Source organism: Gossypium arboreum, chromosome 2 (assembly GCF_025698485.1).
Source record: "Gossypium arboreum isolate Shixiya-1 chromosome 2, ASM2569848v2, whole genome shotgun sequence".
Classification (NCBI taxonomy): domain Eukaryota; kingdom Viridiplantae; phylum Streptophyta; class Magnoliopsida; order Malvales; family Malvaceae; genus Gossypium; species Gossypium arboreum.
In genome coordinates, this window is record NC_069071.1 from 31,109 (window position 1) to 58,248 (window position 27,140).

A 27,140-nucleotide genomic window follows, 5' to 3' on the forward strand; every position below is an offset into this window, starting at 1 on the left:
TGACATAATATTCATCAAAATAATAAAATAAGATTAAAAAGTTGAAGAGAGTATAAAGTGGTGGATATTAATTTTGAAATACTTTATTATACCTCATGTTTGCTCAATTTATTTGCCTTTGGATATGATGATGATTGTCAAGTGTTTTTACTGGCTTTGCTGGTAACAGTTGGTTTTCTTGAATTCGTATTTATATGATTAGTTAAATTTCTGACTGAATTAGTTTCACAAGTGAATCGGGAGAAATTGTGGAAGTATTTTTCCTTAATTAAAATAAATTAGCACTGTCTTTCGCTCTGGGCTTCTCTCGCTCGCTCTCTGCATTCTTTCAAAGCTCACATATCCTTTATCTTGAAGCTCAAATCATTCCTCGACAAAAGGTATTCTGATCTCATCTAATTGGTCTCCTTTTGATTCTTATAGTCATAGTATTTGATTGATAGGCTAATTACCCCAAAGATCGTGCCTTTCAGTTTAATTTGTTTTCTTGAACCTGTTATATATCTTCATCTTTATAAAAGGGTTTTAGGGTTTTCCTTTTTTGTTTAACTGGTTTTTATATATATATATATATATTTCCTTTTTCTTTCTAATCAATGCCTTGTTTGATTTTAGATGTAAAGAACTATGTATATGCTTTCAATCTTTAAGAGAATTGTCTTTTCAGTGATGGGTTTGTTTGCTTACTCGCTTTAGTTTTATAACTCGGGAATTGCTTGAAACTTGTTATTATAATATTGAAAAGTTCAGCAGTGAGCATTCTTATAGAAATTATTAAATTACTGTTAACACAAACATTACTTGGACTAATAAACTAGCTTTATGGTTAAAAGGGTGTGTTCCTTACATCTCTAAGTGTTCTTGTTTTCTTTATGTGAGTTCAAAGTTGTTTGGAGAATCCCATGTCTTCCAAGAGGGCACCTTACCTGCAAAAAAATGGTTTGTCATTTTCCGTTAACAAGCAACTGGTTTTCTCGGACTTTGTGTAATTCATATTTTAAGCAGCTTTTGGAAGATGCTGCTTCCTTTTTGCAGTAAGTGATTTAAGAAACATTGGATTCTATTGAATTAGCTTAGCAGTCAGAACTGCATGATAAATAAATCTACTTAATCGATAGGCTGTCTACATTTGCCAAGCAGGGAGGGCTGCTGCCAAGGAGAAGGAACTAACAAATTGAGGCCACTTTTTCTTTTTAAGCCATAGGTTAATGACTTGGTTTTTCATAGTATTAGCTTACATGAATTTGATTCTTTGAACAATCTTCTTTTGATGTTTTGGGTTTAATTCAAATTTGTGCCAAGTGGATTAATGGTTGATGTGGAGGTTTGATTAGGACTATGTGAAAAAGTTTATGTTCTAATTTTCTGGACTATCAGGTTTTAGGTATGTTAGGGGAAGCGTACTCTCTGTTTACTGGTAAGTTTAACAAGATAATCTTAATCTTGAGTGTTAAATGAGGTCGATTTCATTTACTCTACAGTTTATAAATATGTAAGGTCAGCGAATAGCTGTTTTCAATTACTTGAACTTTTATTAGGTTCTTTCTCGTTTTTCATTTATGGTTCATATATTTTTCTCTTTCAAGAAAGAGAGCATCATCTCATAAACACCCAAACCTTGTTTACTACACTCTAGTTAGTTTGATTTTTTAGCCCTTAAGCTGTTTCTGTATCACCTGTACTGATAGAAGAAACGCTTGGATGTGATCAGGCATAATGACCAAGAGTTAAAACTGTCTTATGATTTGTTGTCTGCTTGTGTATGCTAATTCTGGTTCTGGAACAAACACACCCTTCTCTTTAGGGTCATTTCTCTGTATTTCTTTTACTTGTTTGTTCCATTTCCTAGTTGTTTTGTCATTGAATTGAACTGAAGCTAGCTTTTTGTTCTGCTCTTATGTAAGTATCAATCCAGTTTGCCCTTCTTTACCATCTAAACCTTTATCACTCGATTTTTATTAAGTCCTTTTATTGGGAATCTTTATTTTGGCTTTTTATAAATATAAATAGTTCACTGATAGTAATGGAAAGGCCAAGACAAAGGCAGTTAATTTGGATTCAAGATTTGAAATGGGGAGAATGAAAATTTCAAATTAGGGTTTGTTATGTATAACTCTTATGTGCACAACAGATGGAAGAAAACAAGGAAGGATCCTCAAAATTGGAAGCCCAGGATGAGATTAGGAAGCGACCGTCCATTTTCATCATTGGATGTCCCAATGTTGGCAAGCGCACCCTGATCTCCCGTAACTCTCATTTCCTCTTCCAATTCAATTGTTCTTTACTGTTATCATTATTGTTTTTTAACTAAAAAAAATCTACCAAATACTACTGGCTGTTATTTTGTTGGAAAAACATGAGTCATGGTTGCTATGCCTTTATCAAAAGTTCTGGATATTTGATCAGTTTTATTTTAAAAAAATGCAGGGCTTGCCACTGTGGAGTTCGAAGAAGAAGAAGAAGATAGCTCCCAAGTGGTTGTCCGTCGGTCTGAACGCATTCTTTATATTCACTTTTAACATGTTGCTTGTTTTAGTTAATTATACAATGCACGGGCTTTTTTTTACCAATCTCTGATGACTGATAACTCTACCATCAACAGCTGGACTATGAATACCAAATACTACACTGCTGATGTTTCTCTGTGTATGGCTCATCTTCAAGATGGATTTTCAGCTCGAACCCTCCCTATATTTAACCATTCAACTGCCTTGGTCATGGTTTTTGATATGTCTAATGTAATCATCTTACTTTTCCGAGTTCTTGTTCAGTTCTTTCTATTTCTGTTGCAATAACTTTTGCGACATATTTATAACTCAAGTACTATTTCTATATAAACACACACATATATATTGTTCTATACCCTCACCTTCCTTTTTTGACTTTTTTTCTTTCTCTCTCTTGCAGTTGTCAACTCTTTCTGCTCTTTGGGATTGGGTATCTTACACTGATATCCAAAACTTTGAGATTTTACTCTGCATTGGAAACAAAGTTGATCGAATTCCAGGTCATCCTGTCCATGCTGAATACACAAAACGCCTACACAAACTTGATGATTCCTCTACTCATCCTTCATCTGACTTCACTCAATATGGAATTTCTGAAGCTGAAGGAAGCAGTCTATTGGGAAATGAAGACCCATCCTCCAACATTCGCAAGAAATGCTTGGAATGGTGCATTGACCACAACATTGAGTTCATTGAAGCCTGTGCTTCTAATGCTGAATTTGACAAATGTAAGCCCATGTTTAGCTTCTGCATCATCATATCCACTTCACTTTGTTTCTACACTGTCTATACACTGAATTACTGATATGGAATAACATGCTTTGATGTGAAATTTCCAATATACGATCATGGTAAATTGTATTAATCATGACATCCTGCTCAGAAAAATGTATTTTGCCTAAAAAAAATAAAAAAAGATGTGCACATGTATAATTGTGAAGTTTTACTTGATATCTCCACCATGATCTAGCAAATTTTTACTTTCCTAATGGAAAGGGTATCAATGCTGTGACAATCAAAACTCACAATAATGAATGTTAAATAAAGGTTATGTACAGGTTGGATATTGGTATGCTTATTATTGCTAATGTGAAAAAGAAACTGGTCCTGGCAGGTTTGTCGGTTGATGGTGATTTACAAGGAGTTGAACGAGTTTATGGTGCTATTTCTGCTCATATGTGGCCTGGAATGGTTCTGAAATCTGGTGATATGATAACTGAACCTTCACTACCTGAGAAAGAAGGTTATATGTGATACCTTGGTTTTTCTAATAAAAGTTCTTCCTGATTAATTAATTGCTAAATGTCATTATTGTCCCTGTCCAGATTCATCGGAAGAAGAACCTGATTATCAGTTTGAATATGAAGTGCTATCTGCTGGTTCAGCTGAACTAGGGAATGACATGGTTGAAGAATGGGTTTCTGCAAGTCCAGCTAACACATTCCTGGATATAGCGAAATCAGTTGATGCGGGAAATTCTGTTACAGAGTGTGCTCCAGGGAACATAACCGTTACAGAGTGTGCTCCAGGGAACATAGCTGGATGCAAAAAAGAACAGTCGCATGCTTTTCTGACATATTCTGGTTTAGGGGAGAAAATTGACAGAATGGAACCCAATGCTGAAGAAGCTGGTCTAGCTTCAGCTTCAGAAGTAGATGGTGGCCCACATTATGATTTTGAGGATTTGGAACAGTTGATGTCTGAGATTGGAAATATTCGCAGCAACTTGAGGTTAATGCCTGATTTTCAAAGGAGGGAGATGGCTGCCAAGCTGGCTATTAAAATGGCTGCCATGTTTGGAGGTGACAGTGATGATGAAGACGAGATATGAGTTACTAATATGGGTATTACTCGATCATAAGAACTTTTAGATTGATCATGGTTCATTCCTTAATCCCGACTGTTGAGAATTTCGGAAGTTACTGACATGTCGCTTAAATACAAAGTTAACTAAAAAAAGGAGCCTTCATGGAAAATGTTTGGTTAATGTTTAGTTTTATACTCCCTTAGCTACAGCTTGCCAATTCTTTTGACCGCCGCTTTCTATTTGCCTAGTTGGAGAAGGCCTGATGCTGCCAGTGCCAGCCAATATGTACGCAATGAATGAATCAGATGCAAGTATAACGCGTCTTTTTTTTTTAGGGTAAATAAGTTAAAATTAACGAATTTTGTATTTTATTTAAAGTAATTTCATCAATATTTCCTACAATTTTGACATCAAAGAGTCTTGAGTCAAAAACTTAATTACGGATAAATACATTAATTTATTTTACAAGTAACTTGACACTCATGTTGAGGTCTGTCAGTTAATAATTGCATAATAGTTATACAGATTCTAATAGATGATGAAAATTTAACATAATTAACAAAATTTTACATCTATAAATATTGAAATACTCTTAAAAGTATATTCTAAAACCAACTTTTCCATAAGTTCAATTTTGATAAATAATAAAACATCCCACGACCACAATATTGTTATTTCATTTTTTTTTGTACAAAGAAACCTAATTAATCTAATTTCCTAAACCTACCATGCATCAATCCTATTATTCTTCAAATTTCCTAAACTACAATCATAGTCTAAGGTGCTCTCGCTAATTTGACCCAACTTTATGCTAAATTATATTGTGTTGCCCAGCATAATGAAATCTTAATAATTTCTAAAAAATTCCAAGAAAGACTCTTGAAAGGCAAAAGAAATTTATATTCTTCCATATTATCATACTAGCAACCTTTGTACGATGTTGAAATCAATAAATGAAATGTTTTACTAATCCAAAATAAAGAAATTCCATTAATCAATTGAAATCTTAATGACATAAGAATTTTCAAAATTTTTATTAAAAATAAAATTAGATAAAAAAAGTATTATTGCTTCAAAAGAAGTTACATATTTAGATAAATACCGTTAACTAAGTAGATTAATTTCATTAGTTTTGTCTCGTAGCTAGCTGCCGTAACAAATATATCTCATAGTGTTTGTGTTTGATTTTGCATCTAGTTGTAGTTGGCGTTGAAAGTAGAAGAAAATTCCAAATTGTGATGTAAGGGATTCCATCAGCACCAGATTATTATCATTATAATTGCAAATTGCAAGTAAAAGTTGTATTCCTGCTTATAGTACGTAATAGATGGGTGAATTAGACGCGGAGACCTGCAAATTGTTCCAACCTTAATCTTTAAAATAAATCATAACCCAGGTTAGCTCATCTGATGATGCTTCCACCTATTATATATTCACCTCACCTTAACTTTGGTAAAAGGTGAAGTGAATAATAATAAAGAAATGCGAGTCAGCAGCTTGTCCCCGTTGACCATTGTCCGCAGCCGCCATCTTGAGTTTTGTAATCAAAGTAACACTAATCTACTCACATGATTCATGTTTGTTTTGAGTTGTTCTCTGGCTTACCATTTCGCTTGGTTTTTTTTTTTCGATAATGGCTGCTACTTTCATGTCTTAATGGCTTGGAACCCTGCACATGTACACCAAAAACTCTTGCCCTTATTATTTTTGTGGGAGGATTGGAATGCAATTTGAGAGGGTGAACATGATTTTCGTTAATTTTTAATTTTTTTGAGATGCGTGAAATAAATAAAAAATTTTGAGTTAAGGGTAAGTTTAAATTAATATAAACTTTTAGGGTAATTTTATTTTGAAAGATATATAAACTTTAAAATGGGTTGAAGAAATAATAATATACAGCTCCTAATGCTGCTAGTTAGAGGTAGGGTTTGAGAGAAATTAAACTAGTTTGGAGGAAAAAGAAACCCGGTAAATAACATGCACATGCACTGATATGGGAGGGCAATGTTAGGTTTCTTTGGTGTCTTTGCCTCTGACCTGGTCATTCTCAAGATTTGGACTTTTTACATTAATCATAGACAAGGCAAGGGCATCCCGCAAGCCATGACCAAAACTGTCTCACTTCCCTTTTCTCAAGTAATCCAATCATCACTTTTCGACGGTGTAAATAGAAAGAAAGCAAGAGACAGGGTGGCCCACTCGTTACATATTTTACATGCATGTATATTCTAAGCTAGGCCTACCTTCGCCTTTCTTTCCTCCTCCTCATATTTATATTCTTTCACATATCTCTTTGGAATTTCAATCTCCTCTTTTTAATCACATGTTCCTGTCCTTTTTAAATCTTGGCACTCGCTCCCACTTCCCAGGATCTTGATTAATTTCCTCTTCTCTTTAGCCTTGGATACACATTCCTACACAGTGATCATCAACATACTTGAGACGCCAATTTTATATTTCTGTGTATCCAAAAAACAAGAAAAGGTATAGCTAGCTAGCTAGCTAGCTAGCTCTAAAACATGGGTTTCTGGACATTGTTTGAGGTGGCTTCCATGCCAATTTTACAAGTGCTTATAATAAGTTTGCTGGGCGCTTTCATGGCAACTGATTACTGCAAACTTCTCCCAGTAGACATCCGGAGATCCTTGAATAGGGTACTCGTTAACCGTTTTCATTTTGTGTACTCTTATATGTTAATGTTGCTAAAAATCTAATATTTACATATATGCATGTTTAATATTAATCTCTAAGATTCGTTGCATTTATCATGTTGTTTTTTAACCCGTTGGTAGGTAGTCATTCTTATTTATCCGTCTTAAATTCAGTCCACTATGAAAACATCGATTTATGTTCTGTAACTAACGCAGATCGTGTTCGTCGTGTTTACCCCCTCGCTCATGTTTGCAAGTCTTGCCAAGACTGTCACGCTCCAAGACATCATTTCATGGTGAGATACAATACTTCTTTCTCTCTCTCTGTATATATATATATATGTGTGTGTGTATGCGTTCTCACTTTAATTACCATACAAAGTTGAAATTAAAAAAAAAAACTGAAAAAGTACTCGTTAAGTATTGATATGAGAGATGCATCATATAAAGTTCTCTCTGTATCTATTGATGCAAAGGCTAATTTTTGAACCCTCCACTAAAGGCAAAAGTGCCGATTAAGCAGAGAAAAAACACATATACTCATGAAAACTTTTGTATCAATGTGGCTTCGTTTGAATCTGATCATTAAATTGACAGGTGGTTTATGCCTGTAAACATCGGGCTCACCTTTCTAGTGGGAATAATTCTTGGGTGGATCGTGGTTAAGATACTGAAACCAAAACCCTATCTGGAGGGTCTTATCATTGCTACATGTTCATCTGGTAAGGTTGACGCACACACCTTTAGTTTTGTTAAAGCCCCCTTCAAGCTACTCTATACTTAAAAAATAAATTCTTGTTTGAATTAGGGAACTTGGGAAATCTTCTCCTTATAGTTGTCCCTGCAATCTGTAATGAGGATGGAAGCCCATTTGGGGATACTAATGTTTGCACCAGAATTGGACTTTCATATGCATCTTTCTCCATGGCGGTAATGTGATATCATATTTTTTTATGAACAGTCAGCGTTCTGCTGCAGGAATTAGTTGTTTAATCGTTTTGATCAATCATATTCATATATATGCTTTGGATGCAGCTTGGTGGTTTCTACCTCTGGACTATCACTTTCCACATGATAAGAGCTTCATCTTTGAAATTGAGAGATGATGAAGCAGCTGAGGATTTCAGTTCAAAACAACCCAACAAGAACTTGGATGCTACACCCCAAAGTCAGCTTCTGAAAGGAGAAAGTGAAGAGCAAGTGGCCATATTGGTGGTAAGTATTACTAACTACCAAAGTGTGTTGAAGATCCTCGGAACCCAACAGAACAATTTCTGTTCTGGTTCTGGTATAAGCTAGAGACACATAGGATAGGATATAGTAAAGCACCACTAGATTACTGACCTTCTTGGCCTTTGAAATAACTCCAATCGCAGAAGGCACCCCAAGACACTAGCCCAAAGGCAAAAGGGAATGCACCGTTGTGGCGTCAAGTAGTGCGATTTCTTCATCAGATTTTGGAAGAGCTCATGGCACCGCCAACACTTGGTGCAGTAAGTTTTTTAGATGTATATAACGTTTCATCTGTTATTTTCTCCTCCAATTTCTATATGTTAACAAAGTTCGTTACTTGATTAATCAGATTTTCGGTTTCACCTTTGGAGCGATCGACTGGCTGAGAAACCTTGTAATTGGTCCGGGGGCTCCACTACGGGTAGTCCAAGACTCGATTAAACTGTTAGGGTACGCTACTTCTCACTTAATAATTTTCTCATAAAATATAAACATTTGGTCCGTTGGTAACTGATTAGTAAAAGCACCTCCATGCATGCAGGGATGCAACGATCCCCTGTATCACCCTCATACTAGGAGCCAACTTGACTCAAGGCTTGCGTTCGTCAACAATTAAGCCGATGGTTATCATGGGAGTGGTGTGTGTTCGGTACATTATACTACCGGTTGTTGGTATTTTTATTGTTAAAGCAGCTGGGGACCTTGGGTTCCTACCGCCCGACCCTTTGTTCCGCTACGTGCTCATGGTTCAGTTTACTCTGCCACCAGCCATGAATATTGGTAAGTAACCAAACCGCTTCAGTTCATTACATTACTTAATACTATACGGGCTCTTAAAAATGCATAATAATTGCGCTCAGGTACCATGGCCCAGCTGTTTGATGTGGGTCAAGACGAGTGCTCGGTCCTCTTCCTGTGGACATACTTGGCTGCTGCTTTAGCACTCACGTCTTGGTCAACAGTCTTCATGTGGATCTTGACCTAATGAAGATACTACTCCGCTCTTTCCAGTTGCTCAAAAAACCCTTCTATTCATATCAAATAGTTGAACTCGGGAATCGATTTTTTGTACCCTCTTATTCTTTTATATAACACATACATGCTTGTGAAGTGAGAGAGGAGCGATTAGACAAGAATTAGGAAGATCTTTTGTCAAGTAAAGAAAGAAGCCTTGTTTATGTTGTGTTTCTGGGTTCTGGCCCTGCGGGAGGAGCAAGTACATTTCGCATGGAATTTGAATGTAAAATTAATGTAATAGCTACAGTTGTGTGGTATTCATTTCAATGTCATCCTAGTTGGATTCTTTCATTTTTGGTCCTTCTTTCGACAATTCGGGATTGAATTTTTTTTTTCAGAATACCTTACCCATAGGAATCAGGATGAGGACCCTGCTTATTGCTGGGGACCTCTGCTTTTTGTCACATAGCTGGCTCTTCTCGTACCATCTCTCTTAACAATACCAGAAAATGACCAAATCATGCTAAATTTCTCTCAAAAAAAAAAAAAGGTTACAATATGCGGGGTTCGTCCACAGTTGAAGAATTTGTTAAAAGTGACACCATAATATTCTAGTGTAAAGCAAGAACAATCATTAGGCCATGTTAGGCATGCCGAAACAATGATATTGAATAATAAGTGACATTTTTAGCAAGATTAGATTGGTCCTAAGAGTCGTACCCACATACATTTAAACACAGCAAAGATGAGCATGAGATGGGGAATTTGATTGATTATAGCTGGTTGACCGGGCATGATGTTGGGAATAGAGTTTTTGCAGTTTAGGTAGAAGGACCAATGCTGAAGATGCTTTACCATGCCTATCTAGCCACTGCTACATGAGCAGCAGTTCTCACTATCTCCTTAAGCTGAAGCTTCCAAGCCATTAGCTCTAAAAGAAGTTTTCCAAGTTTAAACTCTTAAGAATTGCCCCCGTCATATCCTTAATTTGAGCTTTTCAATTTCAACACGTTCGTTTACCCTTTCAAATTCTAATCAGGAAACTCCAGACCGTCAGCTATCAACCACCACAAGAAACGGTATGAAGTAGTATTCTCCTGCGCAAAGAACAGATTTGAGGGAATTAATTCTCTAGGAGAAAGATGAAAACAATTTTCAGTGTTAGTAAGAGAAGCTTAATTATACTAGAAAGTAAAGTTTGAAAATTAGCTAATTGGTGAAAAGTAAGGAGGATAGAAATTTAGAATAAAAGAATCAAAAGGCAAGACTTTTACAGTTCAAAAAAGAAAACCCCTAAAAGCAAACCAAAAAAACCAGCCACTCGGAGATCCTTGAATTGCGGATCTTTCTGAGCAAAGCAACTCTTTGTCTTGTCTTGTCTTGTCTTGTCTTGTCTTGTCTTGGTCTTTAAGTAACCTAATCTAGCCACCTACAAAAATAAAATTCCTCAACCAAGTCCGTTTAATATCTCAGAAATGAGGCTGCTTTTTTTCTGTTTCTTGATTCTCCTATCCTCTGCTTTCTCCACGCCCATCGCAATTCATGTGCCGGACGCCCAGAGCACCGGAATCCTGAGAGCCGGGGGGAGATCGCTCTTGTCTCTCTCGTGAGTTTTCTTTTCTTTTCTTTCTCAGAGTAATTTGTTTGTTATATTCCAATCAGACAATCATCATGGACTACAAGGATTGTTTAAATGCTTTGCTACTTATTCATAATATAGTAATAATCATAATTATAATGAATCGAGCTTTAGAATATGGGTTTAGAATTGTAGCAGTAGAATTTTCGTTTTTTTTATTTTATTTAAATCTTTGATTTCGCTATTTTTGGACTGCCTGTTCAAGGTAGTTGCCCGCCTCGTCTTTTTCTCAGCTAATAACTTAAACCTGTGTTTCATCAGTATTCGTATGAATGATGGCCTATGATAAGATGATTATGATATATATGCATGTACTTCATCGTTTTACAATCGCATTGTTATATGCTACATATTAGCATTGTATTTCTAAAGTATTACTACAGCTGCTCAATACTTGCTACGGCTGAAACAGTGAGCAAGAAACAGAATTAGCTGCTAGAACGGATGGTACCATTGTTTTAAGGACTATAAACTCAAAGAGAGTAATCTGGTCATTTGCCTCCGGGTCTCCCATTTACTCTTCCTATCAGGCTCCTCCGACATTGGATAATGGCAATGAAGCTGCCTCCCGACCAATCACTGCTTTCTTCATTGATTGTGGAGATGATTGGGAACTCTACGCGCATGCAACCCATTCTAATAAAATGGTATGTGCTAGCTTTTCTGCTTCAGTCCTTTTTCCTGATGTACATGTAGGTTTTGCCTCTTAAAATTTCTGTAACATTGAACCATGTTTTGAGCTTTTCATAATATTACTCTTTCTTTTGCCATTGCTCAGAGTCAGAGCTATCTTAATCTTTATCTTGTTGTTGGACTTGCAGAAACTTCCTGTAACTGTTGAAGAATTTGTCAAACACATGCCCCATGTATCCGAGGAAGGGGCAATCACTGTTGGCTCTAAGAGGACAACTGTGTATGTGGTAGATGCTATGACTGGAAAGCTACTGCATGTTTATAGGTCACCTGATTCTCCATCTGCGCTGGAGCCCGACAAAGAGGGGACTCCTTTATCGGATAACGGTAATGGTAATAAGGAGCTGTTGAATTCTGCTGCTTCTAGTATTGCTCAGCGGCGATTTCACATCACAAGGACTGATTACACACTGCAGTCTTTTCATCCTAACTCAGACAAGGTTTCATGGAGTCTAATGGTTTCAGAAATTGGGGCTGCTTTACTTTGCCAGGATGTTAAATTTACTGTGAATTCAAGTTATGAATTTCCTGAAATTGGCAATGACTTTGTTTTGCCATTTCCATGTCAATCAAAAGGTATTGTTATTCGAGAGCATAATACGACAGAATATACAAGCACTTCTCATCATGATGATCCGATGCTCCCATTGTCTTCTTCTAATGCACCTACTTCACTGGCCAAGCCTGATAGCACATCAGATGACCGTCATAATAGGAAAATGCTTCTAGTGGCAGCTCCAGAATCAAAGCTTCAATTGCCACACAAAGTTGATAGATTATTGAACTTGTCTCAAGACAATGAAAATGAAACAAGTGTCCCTCAGCCTCCTTTGGAGAATAGTGATTCTAGAATGTTTGGTGTACATGATCTGAGAACACCTCATGCTGATGGGCATGGCAAGGCCATTTTTTCCAAATATCCAGTAGTATTTTCCTTTATATTTTTCATAATTTTGGTGGGCTTTGTCATCAACCACGTTCTTTTGGCTAAAAGGCTTTCTGCGTTAAAAGACCAGCCTGTTGCTAATATAAACATTGGATCCTCCAACAGAAAGAAATCCCGAAGATCAGGGAAGATTAATGGTTCTATTGAGAAAAAGGATCAGCACACATCATCTGGAAGCGAGGATGAATTTTCACCTGTTGGTGCTGACAACGAAAAATTGCTGGACCTTAATAAATTAGTTGGTAGCTTTGATGGACGTAGAATAGGTAAGCTAATTGTATTAAGCAAAGAAATTGCAAAAGGAAGCAATGGTACAATTATCCTTGAGGGATTCTATGAAGGCCGAGCAGTTGCTGTGAAACGTCTTGTCCAAGCTCATCATGATGTTGCTTTCAAAGAAATTCAAAATCTCATTGTGTCTGACCAGCATCCGAATATTGTTAGATGGTATGGTGTGGAGTATGATCAAGATTTTGTGTATCTTGCTCTGGAGCGTTGCACTTGCAGTTTAGATGATTTGATTCAAATTTACTCAGATACACCTGGAAACTCAGTCCTCAGCAAGGACCCAGCAACACGTGCAATGGTTGAGCATAAAATTCACCTGGATTTGGTGAAAGGTGCCATGCAGGATCTTAATTTGTGGAAAGCAAATGGCCATCCGTCACAACTCTTCCTAAAACTGATGAGGTTAGTGTGGGCTGCAGTTAACTGTTAAATGATGAGGATTGTTCATTTACTTTCGGATTGATAATTTACTGGGTGGACTTTATCGTAATCTCCTACCTTGGTAACTTTCAGATTTGATCTAGTCCAACTTCTTCTTCATCCTCCATTGTTGTATCTGTACACAGGGATATGGTTTCAGGTCTTGCTCATTTGCATGATCTGGGAATAATTCATCGAGACATAAAGCCTCAAAATGTGCTAATAATTAAGGAAAAAACAGTGTGTGCAAAGCTTTCTGATATGGGCATTAGCAAGCGCCTTCTTGAGGATAGGTCTTCCTTGGGTCACCATGCTACTGGTAAGCATCTTTAATGTTTACTTTATTCATTATTCTCATAATTTATCTTCATTTCTTGAAATATATGCTTCCTAGTGGTACATATATTCCCCCAGGGTTAGAATTTAAGTTTTTCCAAATATTTTATTGGGTCATTCTGAAATTTGTAACCAATGAAATTCAGCTTATGATTTCTTAATGTGCTCTGCTGCCTATTTTAAAAGTTTGACTCTAGAACTTTTAACTAGTTATTTGTGCTAAAGTACTGTTTGATGATATATAAAAATTTTATTGCAGGCTGTGGTAGTTCAGGTTGGCAAGCACCGGAACAACTTCTTCTTGGTCGCCAAACACGTGCAGTTGATTTATTTAGTTTGGGTTGTGTCCTTTTCTTCTGCATCACTCGGGGTAAGCACCCGTTTGGCAATCATCTTGAACGTGATATCAATGTTGTGAACAACCGAGTGAACCTTTTTCTAGTGGAGCATATCCCTGAAGCTGTGGATCTAATATCTTGTTTATTGAATCCTGAGCCTGAATTGAGGTATAATGATTGTTTTCTTACCGTCAAGTTTAGAAAATTTTCTGAAAGTGCAATAAACTTGATATTTGCTGTGCAGTAAACTTCTCTTTTTAATGTTCACAAGTATTTCTAATTTACTGCCAGACCAAGCGCATTGGAGGTGTTGCGTCATCCTCTATTTTGGAGTTGTGAGATGAAACTGTCTTTTCTTCAAGAGACAAGTGATAGGGTTGAATTAGAAGATAGGAAGGTTGACTCTGACATCTTGAAAGCATTGGAGAGTGTTGCACCAATGGCTCTTGGTGGAAAATGGAATGAGAAAATGGAACATGCATTCATTGCCAACATTGGGTATTACCGTCGTTATAAGTTTGACAGTGTTCGAGATCTGTTGCGAGTCATGAGGAACAAATCACATCACTATAGAGAGCTTCCCATAGAAATTCAGGTTTGAATCTAAATCTAGCAGTTGCTCATTAGAATATGCTTGTTAATTGAGTTTGGTTGAATAAATGAAAGGTATCTGTGATATAGTGTGGCAATGAGTTGTGTCAGGTATTAGATATATAAAAATTTTACAATGAAAAGGGAACCTGATTGTTTAAGATGGTCATTATCTTGAACTCAATTAGTAAAGGTATTCGTTCCTTTAAGATATATAAATATTTTACATTGAGGCATTCGTTCTTCTGTTTATCTTTTCCTCTGAATTAATTTTTGAAGCTGTGTTTTTACTGAATGATACAAAAACTACGTTATTCCAATAATCATAATGATTTATATTGGATAAAAAAGCAATCTGGCACGTTTGGAGTGACATGGGAGATGCAAAGTTACCTCTTAAGAACATGAATGAAGTGCCCTGAACATTTATTGCTTGTGGTTAAGAAATTTTCCTTTGCTACTGATTGCAGGAACTAGTAGGGTCGGTTCCAGAAGGGTTTTATGGTTATTTTGCCAGTCGATTCCCGAGACTCTTTATTGAAGTATACAAAGTTGTTAGCAGCCGCTGCAGGGAAGAGGAATGCTTCCAGAAATACTTTTAAAGCAATGTTATGGTGTTTAAAGAGGTCTTTCAAAAAGTGCTACTTATAGCTGGCAGGGCCGACAATGTTTCTAATATCTCATTTCCCGGTAGTGTATATATAATTATGTAAATAATAGTAATAATATGTAATTTGTATCTTTGTTAGTTGATCTTTCTTTCTTTCATTTGCAATTTGTTAGTGGAGCTAATGAATTTTTACTAAAGACCCTGTGAATAAATTGGAACCTTTTGATTGGTAGAGCAGGTAACACCCCATATCTGACCCGGTCGCCGAATCAAAGTATGAGGATGTCATATTTATTGCCAAAGTAACTACTAAAAATTTCAAATCAATTTATTATATTATTTAATTAATGTAGATCATTAACTAATTTTTAGTAATAATTGAATTTACCATACAATTAATTATGAGTTGAGCTCATTAAAACATCCAGAATTGATTAAAGGACAAATTGTAAAGCTTATAAAGATTTTTGAACTGTCCTCGTGATGGTAGGGTTTCCACGTTGTGACATGGCGGATTTGTCATCGTGACGTCGTCTCTATTTTCCTATAAGTTTCACGCTTTATTTTTATTTATTTATTTATTTTATATCATTATCTAAACGTATTCGATGTTATTATCACCACATCATTTTACATATCATCCACTTGCACTTGTAAAATTAACTTACCCACTTTATGTATATTTCATATTTATTTCTAAATTGTGTCAATCAATTTAATTCTTCATAAAAATTTAACAAATAATTCAATATCACATCAATTAATAATTATTTACTTATTATTTTATCAATTCGTTTAAAACATACTTACGTGGATTAATCATTCCATCACCTATAACCATTACAAAATATTTCAAATTCATCTACTATATATATATTCATATATTTTCCTCCTCCTCCTCTCCATTCCACATTTTTATGTATATATTTGTTAGAATCTTTAGCTTTTAGTGTATAACATGCTTATATATAACATTATCTATAATTCTACTATTTACTTATGTCTTTATATCAAAGTTGTCCACTTGAGTCATAATTACTAAATTATTTATATTTTGAGCTAAAGAATTCAAAATTCTAAGAATTTATAATTTAGCCAATAAGTATAGTAAATTATTCAAATTTGTCTCTATTTTGCTATTTGATGACTTGACCTTTCTTTACTAAAAATTAATTATCTTTTGGTACGAGGTTTAGATGATGTTTCCATTTGTTTCTTTTAAAAATAAGCTCATTAAGAATTTAAAATATAAATTTAAACCCTTAATCATTTTTTACAATTTTTATGATTTTTCAAAATCGAATAGGTGAGCTAAAATCAATATGAGATTGTCTCACAAAATTCATATATCTCATAATATGAAATTCTTTTACTTATATCGTTTTTTTCTATGTAAAACTAAACTCAATAGGCTTTAATTTCATACTTTAATTAATCTCTAATTCAATTTCTACATTTTTTGGTGAATTTTTAAAGTTAGACTACTGCTACTGTCCAAAACTGTTTTAGTACAAAATGTTGATAACCAAGTCTATAACACATTTCTTTCCTTTTTCTACAATATTTCTCATCACTCCCTCTTAGTTCTCTTCACTAACATATTAAGAATATAAAACTTTATATAAGAAAACTCTAATTTAACATCAATTTCATACTTTTTCAATAATATCAAATTTAAAAATATATTGAAATATTAATGTTCTTACCTTGTGCTATTGATTTCAAACTTTAACTTGATTTTCTCTCTCTTCTAACTTTTATTTTTTTGAATCCAAGGTGATTTTATTATTCTCCATAATCTCCTTATCACTTTTCTCTCTTGGTGATTATGAAAATTCTTTGGAATTCTAGGTGAAAATGGTGAATTTTTGGTAGGAGGATCAAATTGTAAAGACAACAAAGTTTTCTTCTTCTCTCCCCTTCACTCATGTTGGAAAGATGGAGGATCCTCTCTCTTTTGTTTTTCCTTCATCTTTCTCTCCTTTTACTAGCTATTTATAATAAAATATTAGTAAAATATCTTTAGCATCATTATTGCATTCTAGAGTTCTCTCTTTTCTAATTGACCATTTTCTCTTTATAATTTTTAAAATTTTATCATTAAATCATCACTTAATTTAGTAAAATTATAATTTAGTACATTATACTTTTTTACTTATTCAATTTGTTCCTTTTAATCCATTTTCCTTAATTTCTAGATCTTCCTACCTTTAAGATATTTGCACTATTGACCTTTCACTTCAACTTTTTATATTTATACTTATGCCACAAAATTTTTCACATATTTATAATTTAATCTATTCCTTAATTTAATACATTATATCTTACTTCTTGATTTAACTTTCTTTTGATATCTTACAACTTTTGTTTTCATTGATCTTATAATTATTTTTCAATAAGATTTTATCTCGTATTATTTACTACAAAGAAGATTTTGAGGATGTTACAGAGCAATGAAGAATTTAATAACCCATCTTAAAAGTCAAATTTATGAAGAAAAAAAAGGAAAAAGAAGCCTATACAAGCAGGACATATACCCTTAGCCTTTATGTGCTGAGGCTGATTGATTCTTACATAATATGCCTCCACTGCTTCTCTAAATTGATTTCCTTTTTTCAATATCTATTTTTTTAAAAATAAAATCATGCGGGGGGAACAAACATTACCTAGACTTCACCCGTATTAGTGGTAGCTCCAAGGCTTTTGTTTGAAGCAAATTCACTATTTCTTCTGATGGAGTAGCTAGTGCTAGAGTAGCTAGTGCTATTTGATCCATCATCAGTCCGATTAGAGGCTCTCTCCATTTGCCTTCTCTTGGACCGACTTTTAACCTCCTCTTCCTTTTCATCAACGAAGGAAAGGAATGTCTGAATGCGTGCAGATCGAGAGCTTTGGCCTGAAAGATCGGATTCCTCAGCGTAGTGACGGCTGAACTGCCTTACCATTTTCAAGAAATACAGAAAGAGAGCTATCAAGCAAGCTAATCCACATATGAGAAATAGGCCCCAAAAGCTTCTAAGCTGAAGCCTGTCCACTTCCATCTTTGCACCTTGATAACTACATGCACGTCTTAACAGCCATTTGTCATGGATCCTTTGGAGATCTCCATTCTCTGAAAGTTTGAGAATGGCAGTTGACATGTCCACTGCTAGAGGAGAGTCCCGTGGAAAGGCCTGCCACATCAATACCATTAATTTTGTGTGTAAAACATACAATTACCAACAATATTAGTGCATTACAAGCACCACCACTTACAAATCCCCATCCATTTTTGGTGAACTCTTGGCCTACGATACTGAATTCACATCTGGTGGAGAGAAAGAGCTCTATATAAGCACGGTCATCCACCATTGCAGCCACACCACCCTTGTGGGGCCCATCTTTCAAAGCTTTAGCACATTCTTCCGGGGAATTAAGTGCAACCAGCCGTGATGCATCGATTTTTAGTTCGTCAATTAAATAATTTCGGGCAAATGATCCCTGCTGGTAGCCAATGGGATCCTTGCTTGATACCAAAGTTTCAATGCCCTTGATGGGAGAACTAAGTTGTTGCACTGTAAGGATTGAGGTAAGGCTGGCCGTGTAGCTAGAGTTGATTATGAGAACCACAAATAGCCAGATGATAAGAATTATGCGACCAAGTACACTGACAGTATTTTCTCCTGAAGATAACAGAACAAAACCAAGTAGCATAAACTTTTGCAAGTTCAATATATGGTACATCAATGGCTATTATGTATAGCAAAAACTGATTACGGTTACGTATAGTGTCACTTACTGTGGGCGAAGAACCAAGTTGAAAAACTAAACCTGCAAAAGGAGTTTCAAATACAAAGTTACTGAGTAACTCAGAAGAAGAAGAAGAAGAAGAAGAAGCAATCCCCCTCATGGCTTATTCATTTCAAAACAAAATGCAACCAAAATCAGATAGCACTAACCATAAAATAGTAACTACTTGTCTTCTTGGGGGGCCTCTGAACTCATCATTCATCCTATGCTCCAAAATCCAAACTACTGTTCCCACTAGCAGGAAAAAGATAGCTGTCACTGCCCACATCCTTCCTGTGAACGGCCTCAGAAAGGCAAAAGCATTAGAATTCTTCCTCCAAACTGGGGCTACCACAACTAATCCAGACTCAATATATGGCTGTGTGAAATCTGCCATCTTTGTTCTGTTAGTGATGATTGCAATGTCGCCTATTGCCGCATCGAATACCTGAATCATGATAAGAAGATCAGAACTTGATGATTACAAATGAAAGGAACCAACCAACCACTTTAAAAGATTTGGTTCATGGAACTTACACCTGCTGTGATCAAACGCACCAGCTCAGTGCCACTTGGGTTGGTACGGCCGTCCCCGAAGGGAATTAATTTGTATGGGACAGCATAGGGCAACAAATTGAGAGCAGCAGTGAATACATCAATGCAGTATCCTGTAATTACATCAGGGCCTCTTACTGACACAAATTCACGGTAACTAACACGATGAGGAACTCCAATCTTCAAATGTCTTCCACTGTTTGGAAACACCCATCCACGGGGTTTTTGCGTCGTTTGTCCAGGCCAAACAACGCCGTGTAACATTTGGCTTGTGCTAGAACGGTTAGGCGGTTTTTCCCAAAGGGTTTCTGGAAGTGCGGTTGATAAGCCAGAATGATTGGACCAGTATCCTACTCTTCTATAGCCAGTACCAATCACATTAATGATTTCAAATGCAGGATGAATGAGATTCCGATCACTAGTAAACCTGAAATCCCCTGTAACACCCTTCATATTGACGTTCAAAATGTTGTCAAGTAACAAGTTCCCTCCTTGAAACACGCTCAAAGCATCAAGATGTAAGTTCCCTTCACTCAGCTCCGATGCTCTAGAATTATTTAAAAAAGAAATGTTTCCTCCCTGATTGAAGAATTCATTGATTGCATGAGCTAGCAACCAGACTGTGTCATAGGCGTACAGACTGTAAGTGTTGAGTCCAATTGGCTTTCCTCTGGTTAAGTTGCTCCACCTTGAAACAAATCTCCTCTTGAGTTGTGAATCTGGAGTGTACATCCGCAGCGTAACAACACCTTGAATATCATCCATAGCATCTTGAGATAAGGGGGAGTTGGTTTCCAGGACGGTAGATAGCCAATTAGTAGCAATCCAAACATAGCCAGTTCCAAGCATTCCTAGATACTGAGCCACACTGAACACTTTCAGACCCCAGCTACCAGGAACATGTACAACCAGAATCCTAGACTCCCTCAAAGCCACCTTCACCAACACGTCAGTGATTTCATCCCGGGTGGGTTCTGGGCTTAAACGCGCTTTGTAGGAGATCCTGCATCGTCTTTCGGCCAGTTTATCCCCCAAAGCAGCAATCCCATTTCTGCCATGATCGTCATCCTCGTAGATTGCTATGACCTCTCTCCATTCATAATGGTCTATGATTTCAGCAATGGCAGACATCTGATACAAATCGTTCTGAGCAGTCCTCACAAAGAATGGGAACTGAATTGGAGACAGGGTAGGATCTGTGGATGAGAATGACAATAGAGGGACTCGCAGGACATTGGCAATATGGGAAATCACATGAGCCGTCACAGAAGATTGGGGACCAATTATGGCTACAGTGTCTCTCTCCATGAACAGTAAAGCTGCAATTCAATCAACGATGAATCCATAGAGAAGGAGAAATTCTTGAGCATGCAACTGTTAGTCTTCATGATAACAATAAACAAAAAGGACGTACCTTCCACTACTGCCATAAACCCACTGTAATTGGAGTCCTTCATCTGTAGTATTAATTTAGTTCCTGGAAGGATATCTGGGTTTGAATTTACATCTTCTATGGCTGTTTCGATTGCAATTTTTGCAGCTTTTCCGATAACAGTTTTGAATGAAAAAATAGCACCAATATTCACAACTGCAGGCCTTCCAGAAACGTTTGCGTTCAGTGGAAGACCATTGCACACGATCATAGACGCCAGAAGCCATAGGATGATATTCATGGTAAATTGCTGCTGCTGCTTCATTAGAGTTGCTCCGACTCTGATAAAAATAGATCAGTAGAAAATGATACGTTGACTAAAGCTAAACCACGACAAGGCAATCAAACAATAGAATTAATAACAGCGGATCTGAAATAAGAAATCAGGATGAGGAAAACATAAGATCTTGTGCTCCGCTAATTTGCAAAACGCAAGAAAGGACCCAAGAAGGGGAATAAATAAATAAAACTAAAACTGACAAAGCAAGTGCCAGGCAAGCTATCAAATCAAATAGTTGTAGCAGTAGTTAACATGAAAAAAAGAGGTTTAATTCACGTGACAAGATTGTAGAAGAAGCTTGGTACAAATATGAAAAGCAAAAACGACTTTTGGACCATAACTCACAGTGGCAGAGTAGGTGTAGCGTAGCAGCCATGAATTTTAAGTAAGAGACCCTGTCTGTTGTGATGATTTTAATGAAGGTAAGACTAGTGCAAACAAAAAAAAAAAGAAGATAACAATTGGCATACATTTAACATGTGCTGAAACAACTGGGTTGCACTTTGAGATTGGAGCCATTACTGAGCTTCATGAAAGGTGGACAGAAGCAACTAAAAGGATAACATGCGTAAGTTGGCGCCTAGTGTGAATTCCTGAGGATGAAAATTAATTTGACAAGGAAAGAGGCAGGAATGATAAAATGACGCGGTGGAGAAATATATCATTTTGAAGTTGAAATGACTACGAGTGGTCCCTTAGTGGTGGTCCAGTACTGTCAAAAATTCAGCAGCATGAATGATTATTAGTATCTTAATATGCACTATGGTAATGCTAAAGCCGGATCTGTGGTATTTCTACTCAACCAATGGAAGAATAGGTCAACTCACGCCATAGTCGAACACTCCATTCTTCCAAAGAGTAGACACCCAACCTAAACCTAGTATAGAAAAGTGAACACAGACCCCACCCCTTTTTGTAAGTGGCCTATGCTATCAAGTGCTTCTTCCACCTCATTAGCATAATTTGTGCATTTCTTATATCATCCATGCGTTTGCAATTGCATGCTTATTACATTACTTGCTGCCTAGACTAGAGTGCCATTGGTGGATGATACGTCTACAACTTTCAGGTTAATTACCACTGCTTCTAGCTCCTTAAACTTTGACGTACCATATTCACCACTTTACTTTAGAAATGGTCATAAGTTCATACATTCTCTTCAATGTTTTCTATAATATATATCATACAAGTTGGTAAGGCTTTTCAGTCTGGCCCTCCTAAAGAAGCAAGTGATGGATACGTTTACCTAACACTATACAAGCTCTAAATGAATGTACCGATTATGTAGATGTAGCAGACTCTTAAAAATATGATTATATTACTAAACAAATTAAAGGAGACAAAAGCAATGGCTCAGCTCTTCCTTGCATATATGTTCAGACACTATCCAATTTTATATATGATCATGCAGCACTACTTTTATGACTTGCAGCTGTGGGGAATATATGCCTAATTGATTGCTCCCCCGCCCTGCTAAGTCCATATTCCTTTTCTTTTCTTTTCTTTTATGGGTGAGATATATTTGTTGCTTTGTCTAGTGTGGACTTAACTTATTATATCAAAGGATTCAAATATTCTTTCTTATCTCTAAACCTTCAAGCAATGCTCATTGAAAGAACCTAAGGTAAACCTAAGGAATATTAAGAATAAACTCATATGTTGAATTCTCAAAAGCTTCCTCTCTTTAAGGAATACAGAAGTATTTATAGAAGATCACTACTGACTATACTCCTGACCACTCTCATTAGCGTAACTACTTATTTGCACCAGACTAACAACTTATAACAACTCATAACAAACTAACTACTCTAACATGCATCCATCGTCTCAATCGGTAAGACCTGAAGAAACTGGCGAAACCGAGTAAAAACTGTATGCGAAAGAGGCTTGGTGAGAATATCAGCTACTTCATCACAGGCAGGTACTTCACCAACAATAATAGTACCAGCGGCAACCCTCTCACGGACAAAAAACAGATCAAGTTCCACATGCTTGAACTTGGAGTGAAGAACATGATTGGCAGCAACTGCAACAGCATTTGAACTATCACACCAAATAGTTGGAGTATCAATAGATAAGACTTGTAACTCTTGAAGCAAAGAGAGCAACCAAGTAACGTCACTAGTAGCCGTAGCAAGACTCCGATATTCAGCATCAGCGGTAGAACGAGAGACCACGTGCTGCTTTTTGGAGCACCACGAGACTGGTGACTGACCAAAATATACACAGTAACCAGACGTGGACCGGTGATCATCGAAATCCAAGCCCCAGTAACCAGACGTGGACCGGTGATCATCGAAATCCAAGCCCCAGTTAGCATCAGCATACCCCACAAGCGACAACCGGGAAGAAGGACGAAACACAATACCATAATCAAGAGTATCACATAAATATCGCAATATGCGTTTCAAAGCAATCATATGAAGAGGAGTAGGGCTGTGCATAAATTGACAAATACGGTTAACAGCATATGCAATATCAGGCCGGGTAAGAACAACATACTGCAAGGCCCCAGTAAGACTCCGATATTCAGTCGAATCACTCAGCAAATCGCCATCATTTTTGGACAACCGAGGTGAACTAATCATAGGTGTATGAACTGGTTTTGCATTAGAAAGGGAGCTATGAACAAGAAGATCACGAACATATTTCTTCTGACATAAGTGAAGACACCTAGTAGACGAGCGTGTAACCTCGAGCCCAAGAAAGTAATGCAGATCACCCATATCTTTGGGAGCAAACTTAGCATTCAACTGATCAACAAACCTGGCTATAACAGCTGAATCATTACCAGTTATGATTATATCATCAACATATACCAGAATATATAACACAACCTCGGTTGTATTTCTAATGAAAAGAGAGGTATCAGACTTAGAGGTGATAAACCCAATAGACACCAGAAACTGCTTGAGTTTATCGAACCAAGCCCTAGGGGCTTGGCGAAGCCCATACAAAGCCTTCTTCAGCCGACACACAAGTGGCTGCCCAACCGAATCAAACTGTACAAAACCGGGCGGCTGATGCATGAACACCTCATTACTCAAATCTCCATTAATAAAAGCATTATTCACATCAACCTGACGAAGAGGCCATCGCCTCGCCACCGCAATAGACAGAATGACACGAATAGTAGCCGGTTTAACCACAGGGCTAAAAGTTTCTGTAAAATCACAACCTGCTATTTGCGAACACCCTTTAGCAACCAACCGAGCCTTCCGGCGATTAACAGACCTGTCAGGGTTCCTCTTAATCTTGAACAACCATTTACACCCTATCACTTTTCGTCCAGAATGAGCAGGCACAAGTTCCCAGGTCGAATTGGCCAGGAGTGCATCAAATTCAGCTTGAGCAGCAACTTTCCAATCTGGGTGAGCAAGCGCCTCATCAATAAAACTTGGCTCAAAATCAACAGCTTCGGCGGTCAACGCCTTTGGTTTGAAAATGCCTGCTTTTGACCGTGTAACCATAGCATGTATATTTCCCAAAGACACACACGGCACTTGACCCTATATCAGATGCTCAGAGGAGAGCAGAGGAGCAGATTCACTGTCACGAAAAGCTCCTGAAACATCAGTGTTAGGCGAGGCGGTCACATCTGCTGGTGACACGCAAGTGTCAAACGAAGAATCAACCCTAGAGTTAACAGCAGCACATGCAGAATCAGAGACAGGAGAGGGTGTGGAAGCAACATGTAGAGGAGGAGTCTGCGAATTTAGTGAACGAGAAGGAAAAACTTGAACAACAGGAACATACGTAGCAGATTGCCGAGAATAATCACCATGATCTGATAACGGAGACAAAGATAAAAATCGATGCTCATCAAAAACAACATGACGAGAAATAATGACCCGCCCGTCTGGTGTAAGACAAAAATAACCCTTATGTTGAGAGCTGTAACCTAAAAACGTACATGGTTGAGGTCGAAAATCCAGTTTATGACCAACGAACGGGAGCAGATATGGAAAACAACAGCAGGCAAAAACTCGGAGGTGACTATATTGTGGGACACACCCATATAACTTTTGATACGGTGACTGACCTTGAAGGACAGGAGTAAGCAGTCTATTTATAAGATGAACAGCGCTACAAAACGCATAACCCCAGTGTTTCATAGAGAGATTTGCCTGAGCAAGCAACGTGAGCCCCGTTTCCACTATATGCCAATGCTTCCGTTCAGCGACCCCATTTTGCTCAGAAGTATGAGGGCACGAGAGGCGATGAATAATCCCTTGTTCAGCAAGAACAGAAGCAAAGGCACGAAACTCTCTGCCCCAGTCGCTTTGAAACTTCTTAATATGCTTCCCAAACTGAGTAGCTATCAAGTTCTGAAACTGACGAAAGCAATCTATGGCTTGAGATTTCCGTTTAATCAAGTAGATCCAAGTAAATCGACTACTCATGTCCACAAAGGAAACATAGTACAAATTCCCTTCACATGCCACAGAGGCAGGACCCCACAAGTCAGAAACGACTAACTCAAACAACTCCACATACTCAGTACTCGAACTAGGAAACGGCAGTTTATGGGACTTACCCTTCTGACATGCAACACAAATATTAGAAAGATTCTTATTATTAGACACAATTCCACATTTATTTAAAACATCAGTAACAATCCTAGCTGACGGATGACCCAGTCGATTATGCCATAGTGTGAAGTCATTAGGAACCAACTGAGAAGCTTGAAAACCAATATTATGAACCTGAGCCACCTTAGTTGATGACCCGGGTGATGCAACGGAGAAGTGATACAGTCCATCATGAACTTGGCCCCGCAACAAGATTTCCTGCGTCTAGATATCCTTTATGACACAGTAAGACCGGTGAAATTCAAAAAACACACTGTTGTCCTTAGCAAACTGAGACACAGACAACAGGTTCTTCCGTATACTTGGCACACACAACACATTAGTCAACTGTAACAACTTTGAATTTGTAGAAATAACTGTATCACCAACAGACAAAATTTTAGTAGGAAATCCATTCCCCATTAAGAGTTCAGATGTACTTGAATAAGGAGTAGTAGTATTTAAATCCGCAGCGTTCTGGCATACATGATGCGATGCTCCAGAATCGGGATACCAGGACGAAGACCCAACTTGTGTAGGCACATGACTCGAGTCAAATTGAGACGAGTCCGAAAAATTAGAGGCACAAAAATCTGGAATACGAGGCAAACCAATATTTTGAGAATTATCAACATCAAAATCTCGAGCACGTGGTTTGGTACGCCACGGGGCCTCAGGTGGACCAGTCGGGACACCCACAAAATTCGCTACAGGTGAACCAGGAGACTGTTGGGACACGTACTGAGTACCATGAGTCAGCCCATTTTGCTGATCAATTTGGCCAAGCATGTGATCCGTCACATTCGGCCTAGGAGCAGCAGTATAAAACTGAGCTTCTGGGCCCAAAACAGGCCTGCTAGGATGAGCATCGGCCCCAGGCGCATAAGCACGAGGCGCTGACATACGGGGTGCATGAAATGCACCAATCGGTCCAGTTGACAGACCAGCCCAATTGGGCTGTGGATAATCACGCACAACAGGTGGGTGCTGCCATACCCACTGCCCACCTTCAGGACGTGGCAGTGACTGATAACCACGCGCACGAGCGGCTCCACCACCGGCCACAGCAGCCGCATCAGAAGCACCATAATCTCTGTCAAATCTATAGTAGCACCGCTGTGCAACATGTCCCAGACGATTACAGATCTGGCACTGAACTCTCGTTCGAAATCCACGACCGCTACGAGCTCCAGTCGACGATCTCCCACCACGCACACCTCGTAAATCAAAATCAGCAGGAGTTTCGACGACATGCGCAACCATAGGAACATCACGCACAACCCTCGTTTGCTGACTCTCAAACGCCATCAACACATCCACTAGCTTTTGAAACGGCAAAGACTCCGACGAGATCGAAACTAACATGAAAACCGAATCAAACTCAGGAGGAAGACCACCTAGGAGAACCTTCACTTTCTCTGCCTCAGAAACTTCAGATCCCGAAGCCTCAAGTAGCACACAAAGAGTTTTAATCTTTGAAACATACTCTTTAACTGTGGATCCACCTTTCCGAACGGC

The 27,140-nt window shown here is 37.6% G+C and overlaps 4 protein-coding genes and 1 long non-coding RNA gene across 8 annotated transcripts; 3 read left to right on the plus strand and 2 right to left on the minus strand.

Annotated features, from left to right (window-relative positions):
- The first annotated feature begins 11 nt into the window (after positions 1-11).
- LOC108471864 (uncharacterized) lies at positions 12-4,483 on the plus strand. The gene is made up of 7 exons (XM_017773435.2): positions 12-380; positions 2,132-2,246; positions 2,428-2,488; positions 2,603-2,738; positions 2,908-3,235; positions 3,622-3,750; positions 3,833-4,483. The coding sequence occupies exons 2-7, from the start codon at positions 2,132-2,134 to the stop codon at positions 4,336-4,338; spliced, it is 1,275 nt and encodes a 424-aa protein (XP_017628924.1). The 5' UTR covers positions 12-380; the 3' UTR covers positions 4,339-4,483.
- A 1,147-nt stretch (positions 4,484-5,630) lies between these two features.
- LOC108459092 (protein PIN-LIKES 7) lies at positions 5,631-9,506 on the plus strand. Of its 2 annotated transcripts, none has more exons than XM_053023074.1 (9): positions 5,631-5,863; positions 7,182-7,261; positions 7,563-7,687; positions 7,774-7,895; positions 8,001-8,180; positions 8,342-8,458; positions 8,548-8,648; positions 8,740-8,978; positions 9,059-9,506. In XM_053023074.1, exons 2-9 carry the CDS (start codon positions 7,212-7,214, stop codon positions 9,181-9,183), a joined length of 1,059 nt encoding a protein of 352 aa, XP_052879034.1. In that variant the 5' UTR covers positions 5,631-5,863; positions 7,182-7,211; the 3' UTR covers positions 9,184-9,506. The 2 variants fall into 2 exon arrangements, with proteins under 2 accessions (XP_052879034.1, XP_017613949.1); XM_017758460.2 differs by lacking the exon at positions 5,631-5,863 and adding an exon at positions 6,539-6,968.
- On the minus strand, positions 8,816-10,549 carry LOC128285554 (uncharacterized). Its single transcript, XR_008276013.1, has 2 exons — positions 10,430-10,549; positions 8,816-10,252 (listed from the first exon to the last, which is right to left on the minus strand). It is a non-coding gene; the product is annotated as an uncharacterized LOC128285554 (long non-coding RNA).
- Positions 10,240-15,248, plus strand: LOC108459084 (serine/threonine-protein kinase/endoribonuclease IRE1a-like). The gene is made up of 7 exons (XM_017758453.2): positions 10,240-10,761; positions 11,207-11,441; positions 11,616-13,123; positions 13,288-13,460; positions 13,737-13,983; positions 14,107-14,410; positions 14,877-15,248. The coding sequence occupies exons 1-7, from the start codon at positions 10,631-10,633 to the stop codon at positions 15,006-15,008; spliced, it is 2,730 nt and encodes a 909-aa protein (XP_017613942.1). The 5' UTR covers positions 10,240-10,630; the 3' UTR covers positions 15,009-15,248.
- Positions 15,249-17,401: 2,153 nt separating this feature from the next.
- Positions 17,402-22,145, minus strand: LOC108456947 (glutamate receptor 3.6-like). 3 transcript variants are annotated; one of them, XM_053023083.1, is made up of 8 exons: positions 21,522-22,145; positions 21,397-21,450; positions 20,754-21,052; positions 19,322-20,658; positions 18,955-19,232; positions 18,795-18,826; positions 18,272-18,678; positions 17,402-18,189 (listed from the first exon to the last, which is right to left on the minus strand). In XM_053023083.1, the coding sequence occupies exons 3-8, from the start codon at positions 21,034-21,036 to the stop codon at positions 17,683-17,685; spliced, it is 2,844 nt and encodes a 947-aa protein (XP_052879043.1). In that variant the 5' UTR covers positions 21,037-21,052; positions 21,397-21,450; positions 21,522-22,145; the 3' UTR covers positions 17,402-17,682. The 3 variants fall into 3 exon arrangements, with proteins under 3 accessions (XP_052879043.1, XP_017611204.1, XP_017611212.1); XM_017755715.2 differs by having other exon boundaries at positions 21,397-22,144; XM_017755723.2 differs by lacking the exon at positions 21,397-21,450 and having other exon boundaries at positions 21,522-22,143.
- Positions 22,146-27,140: the final 4,995 nt, after the last annotated feature.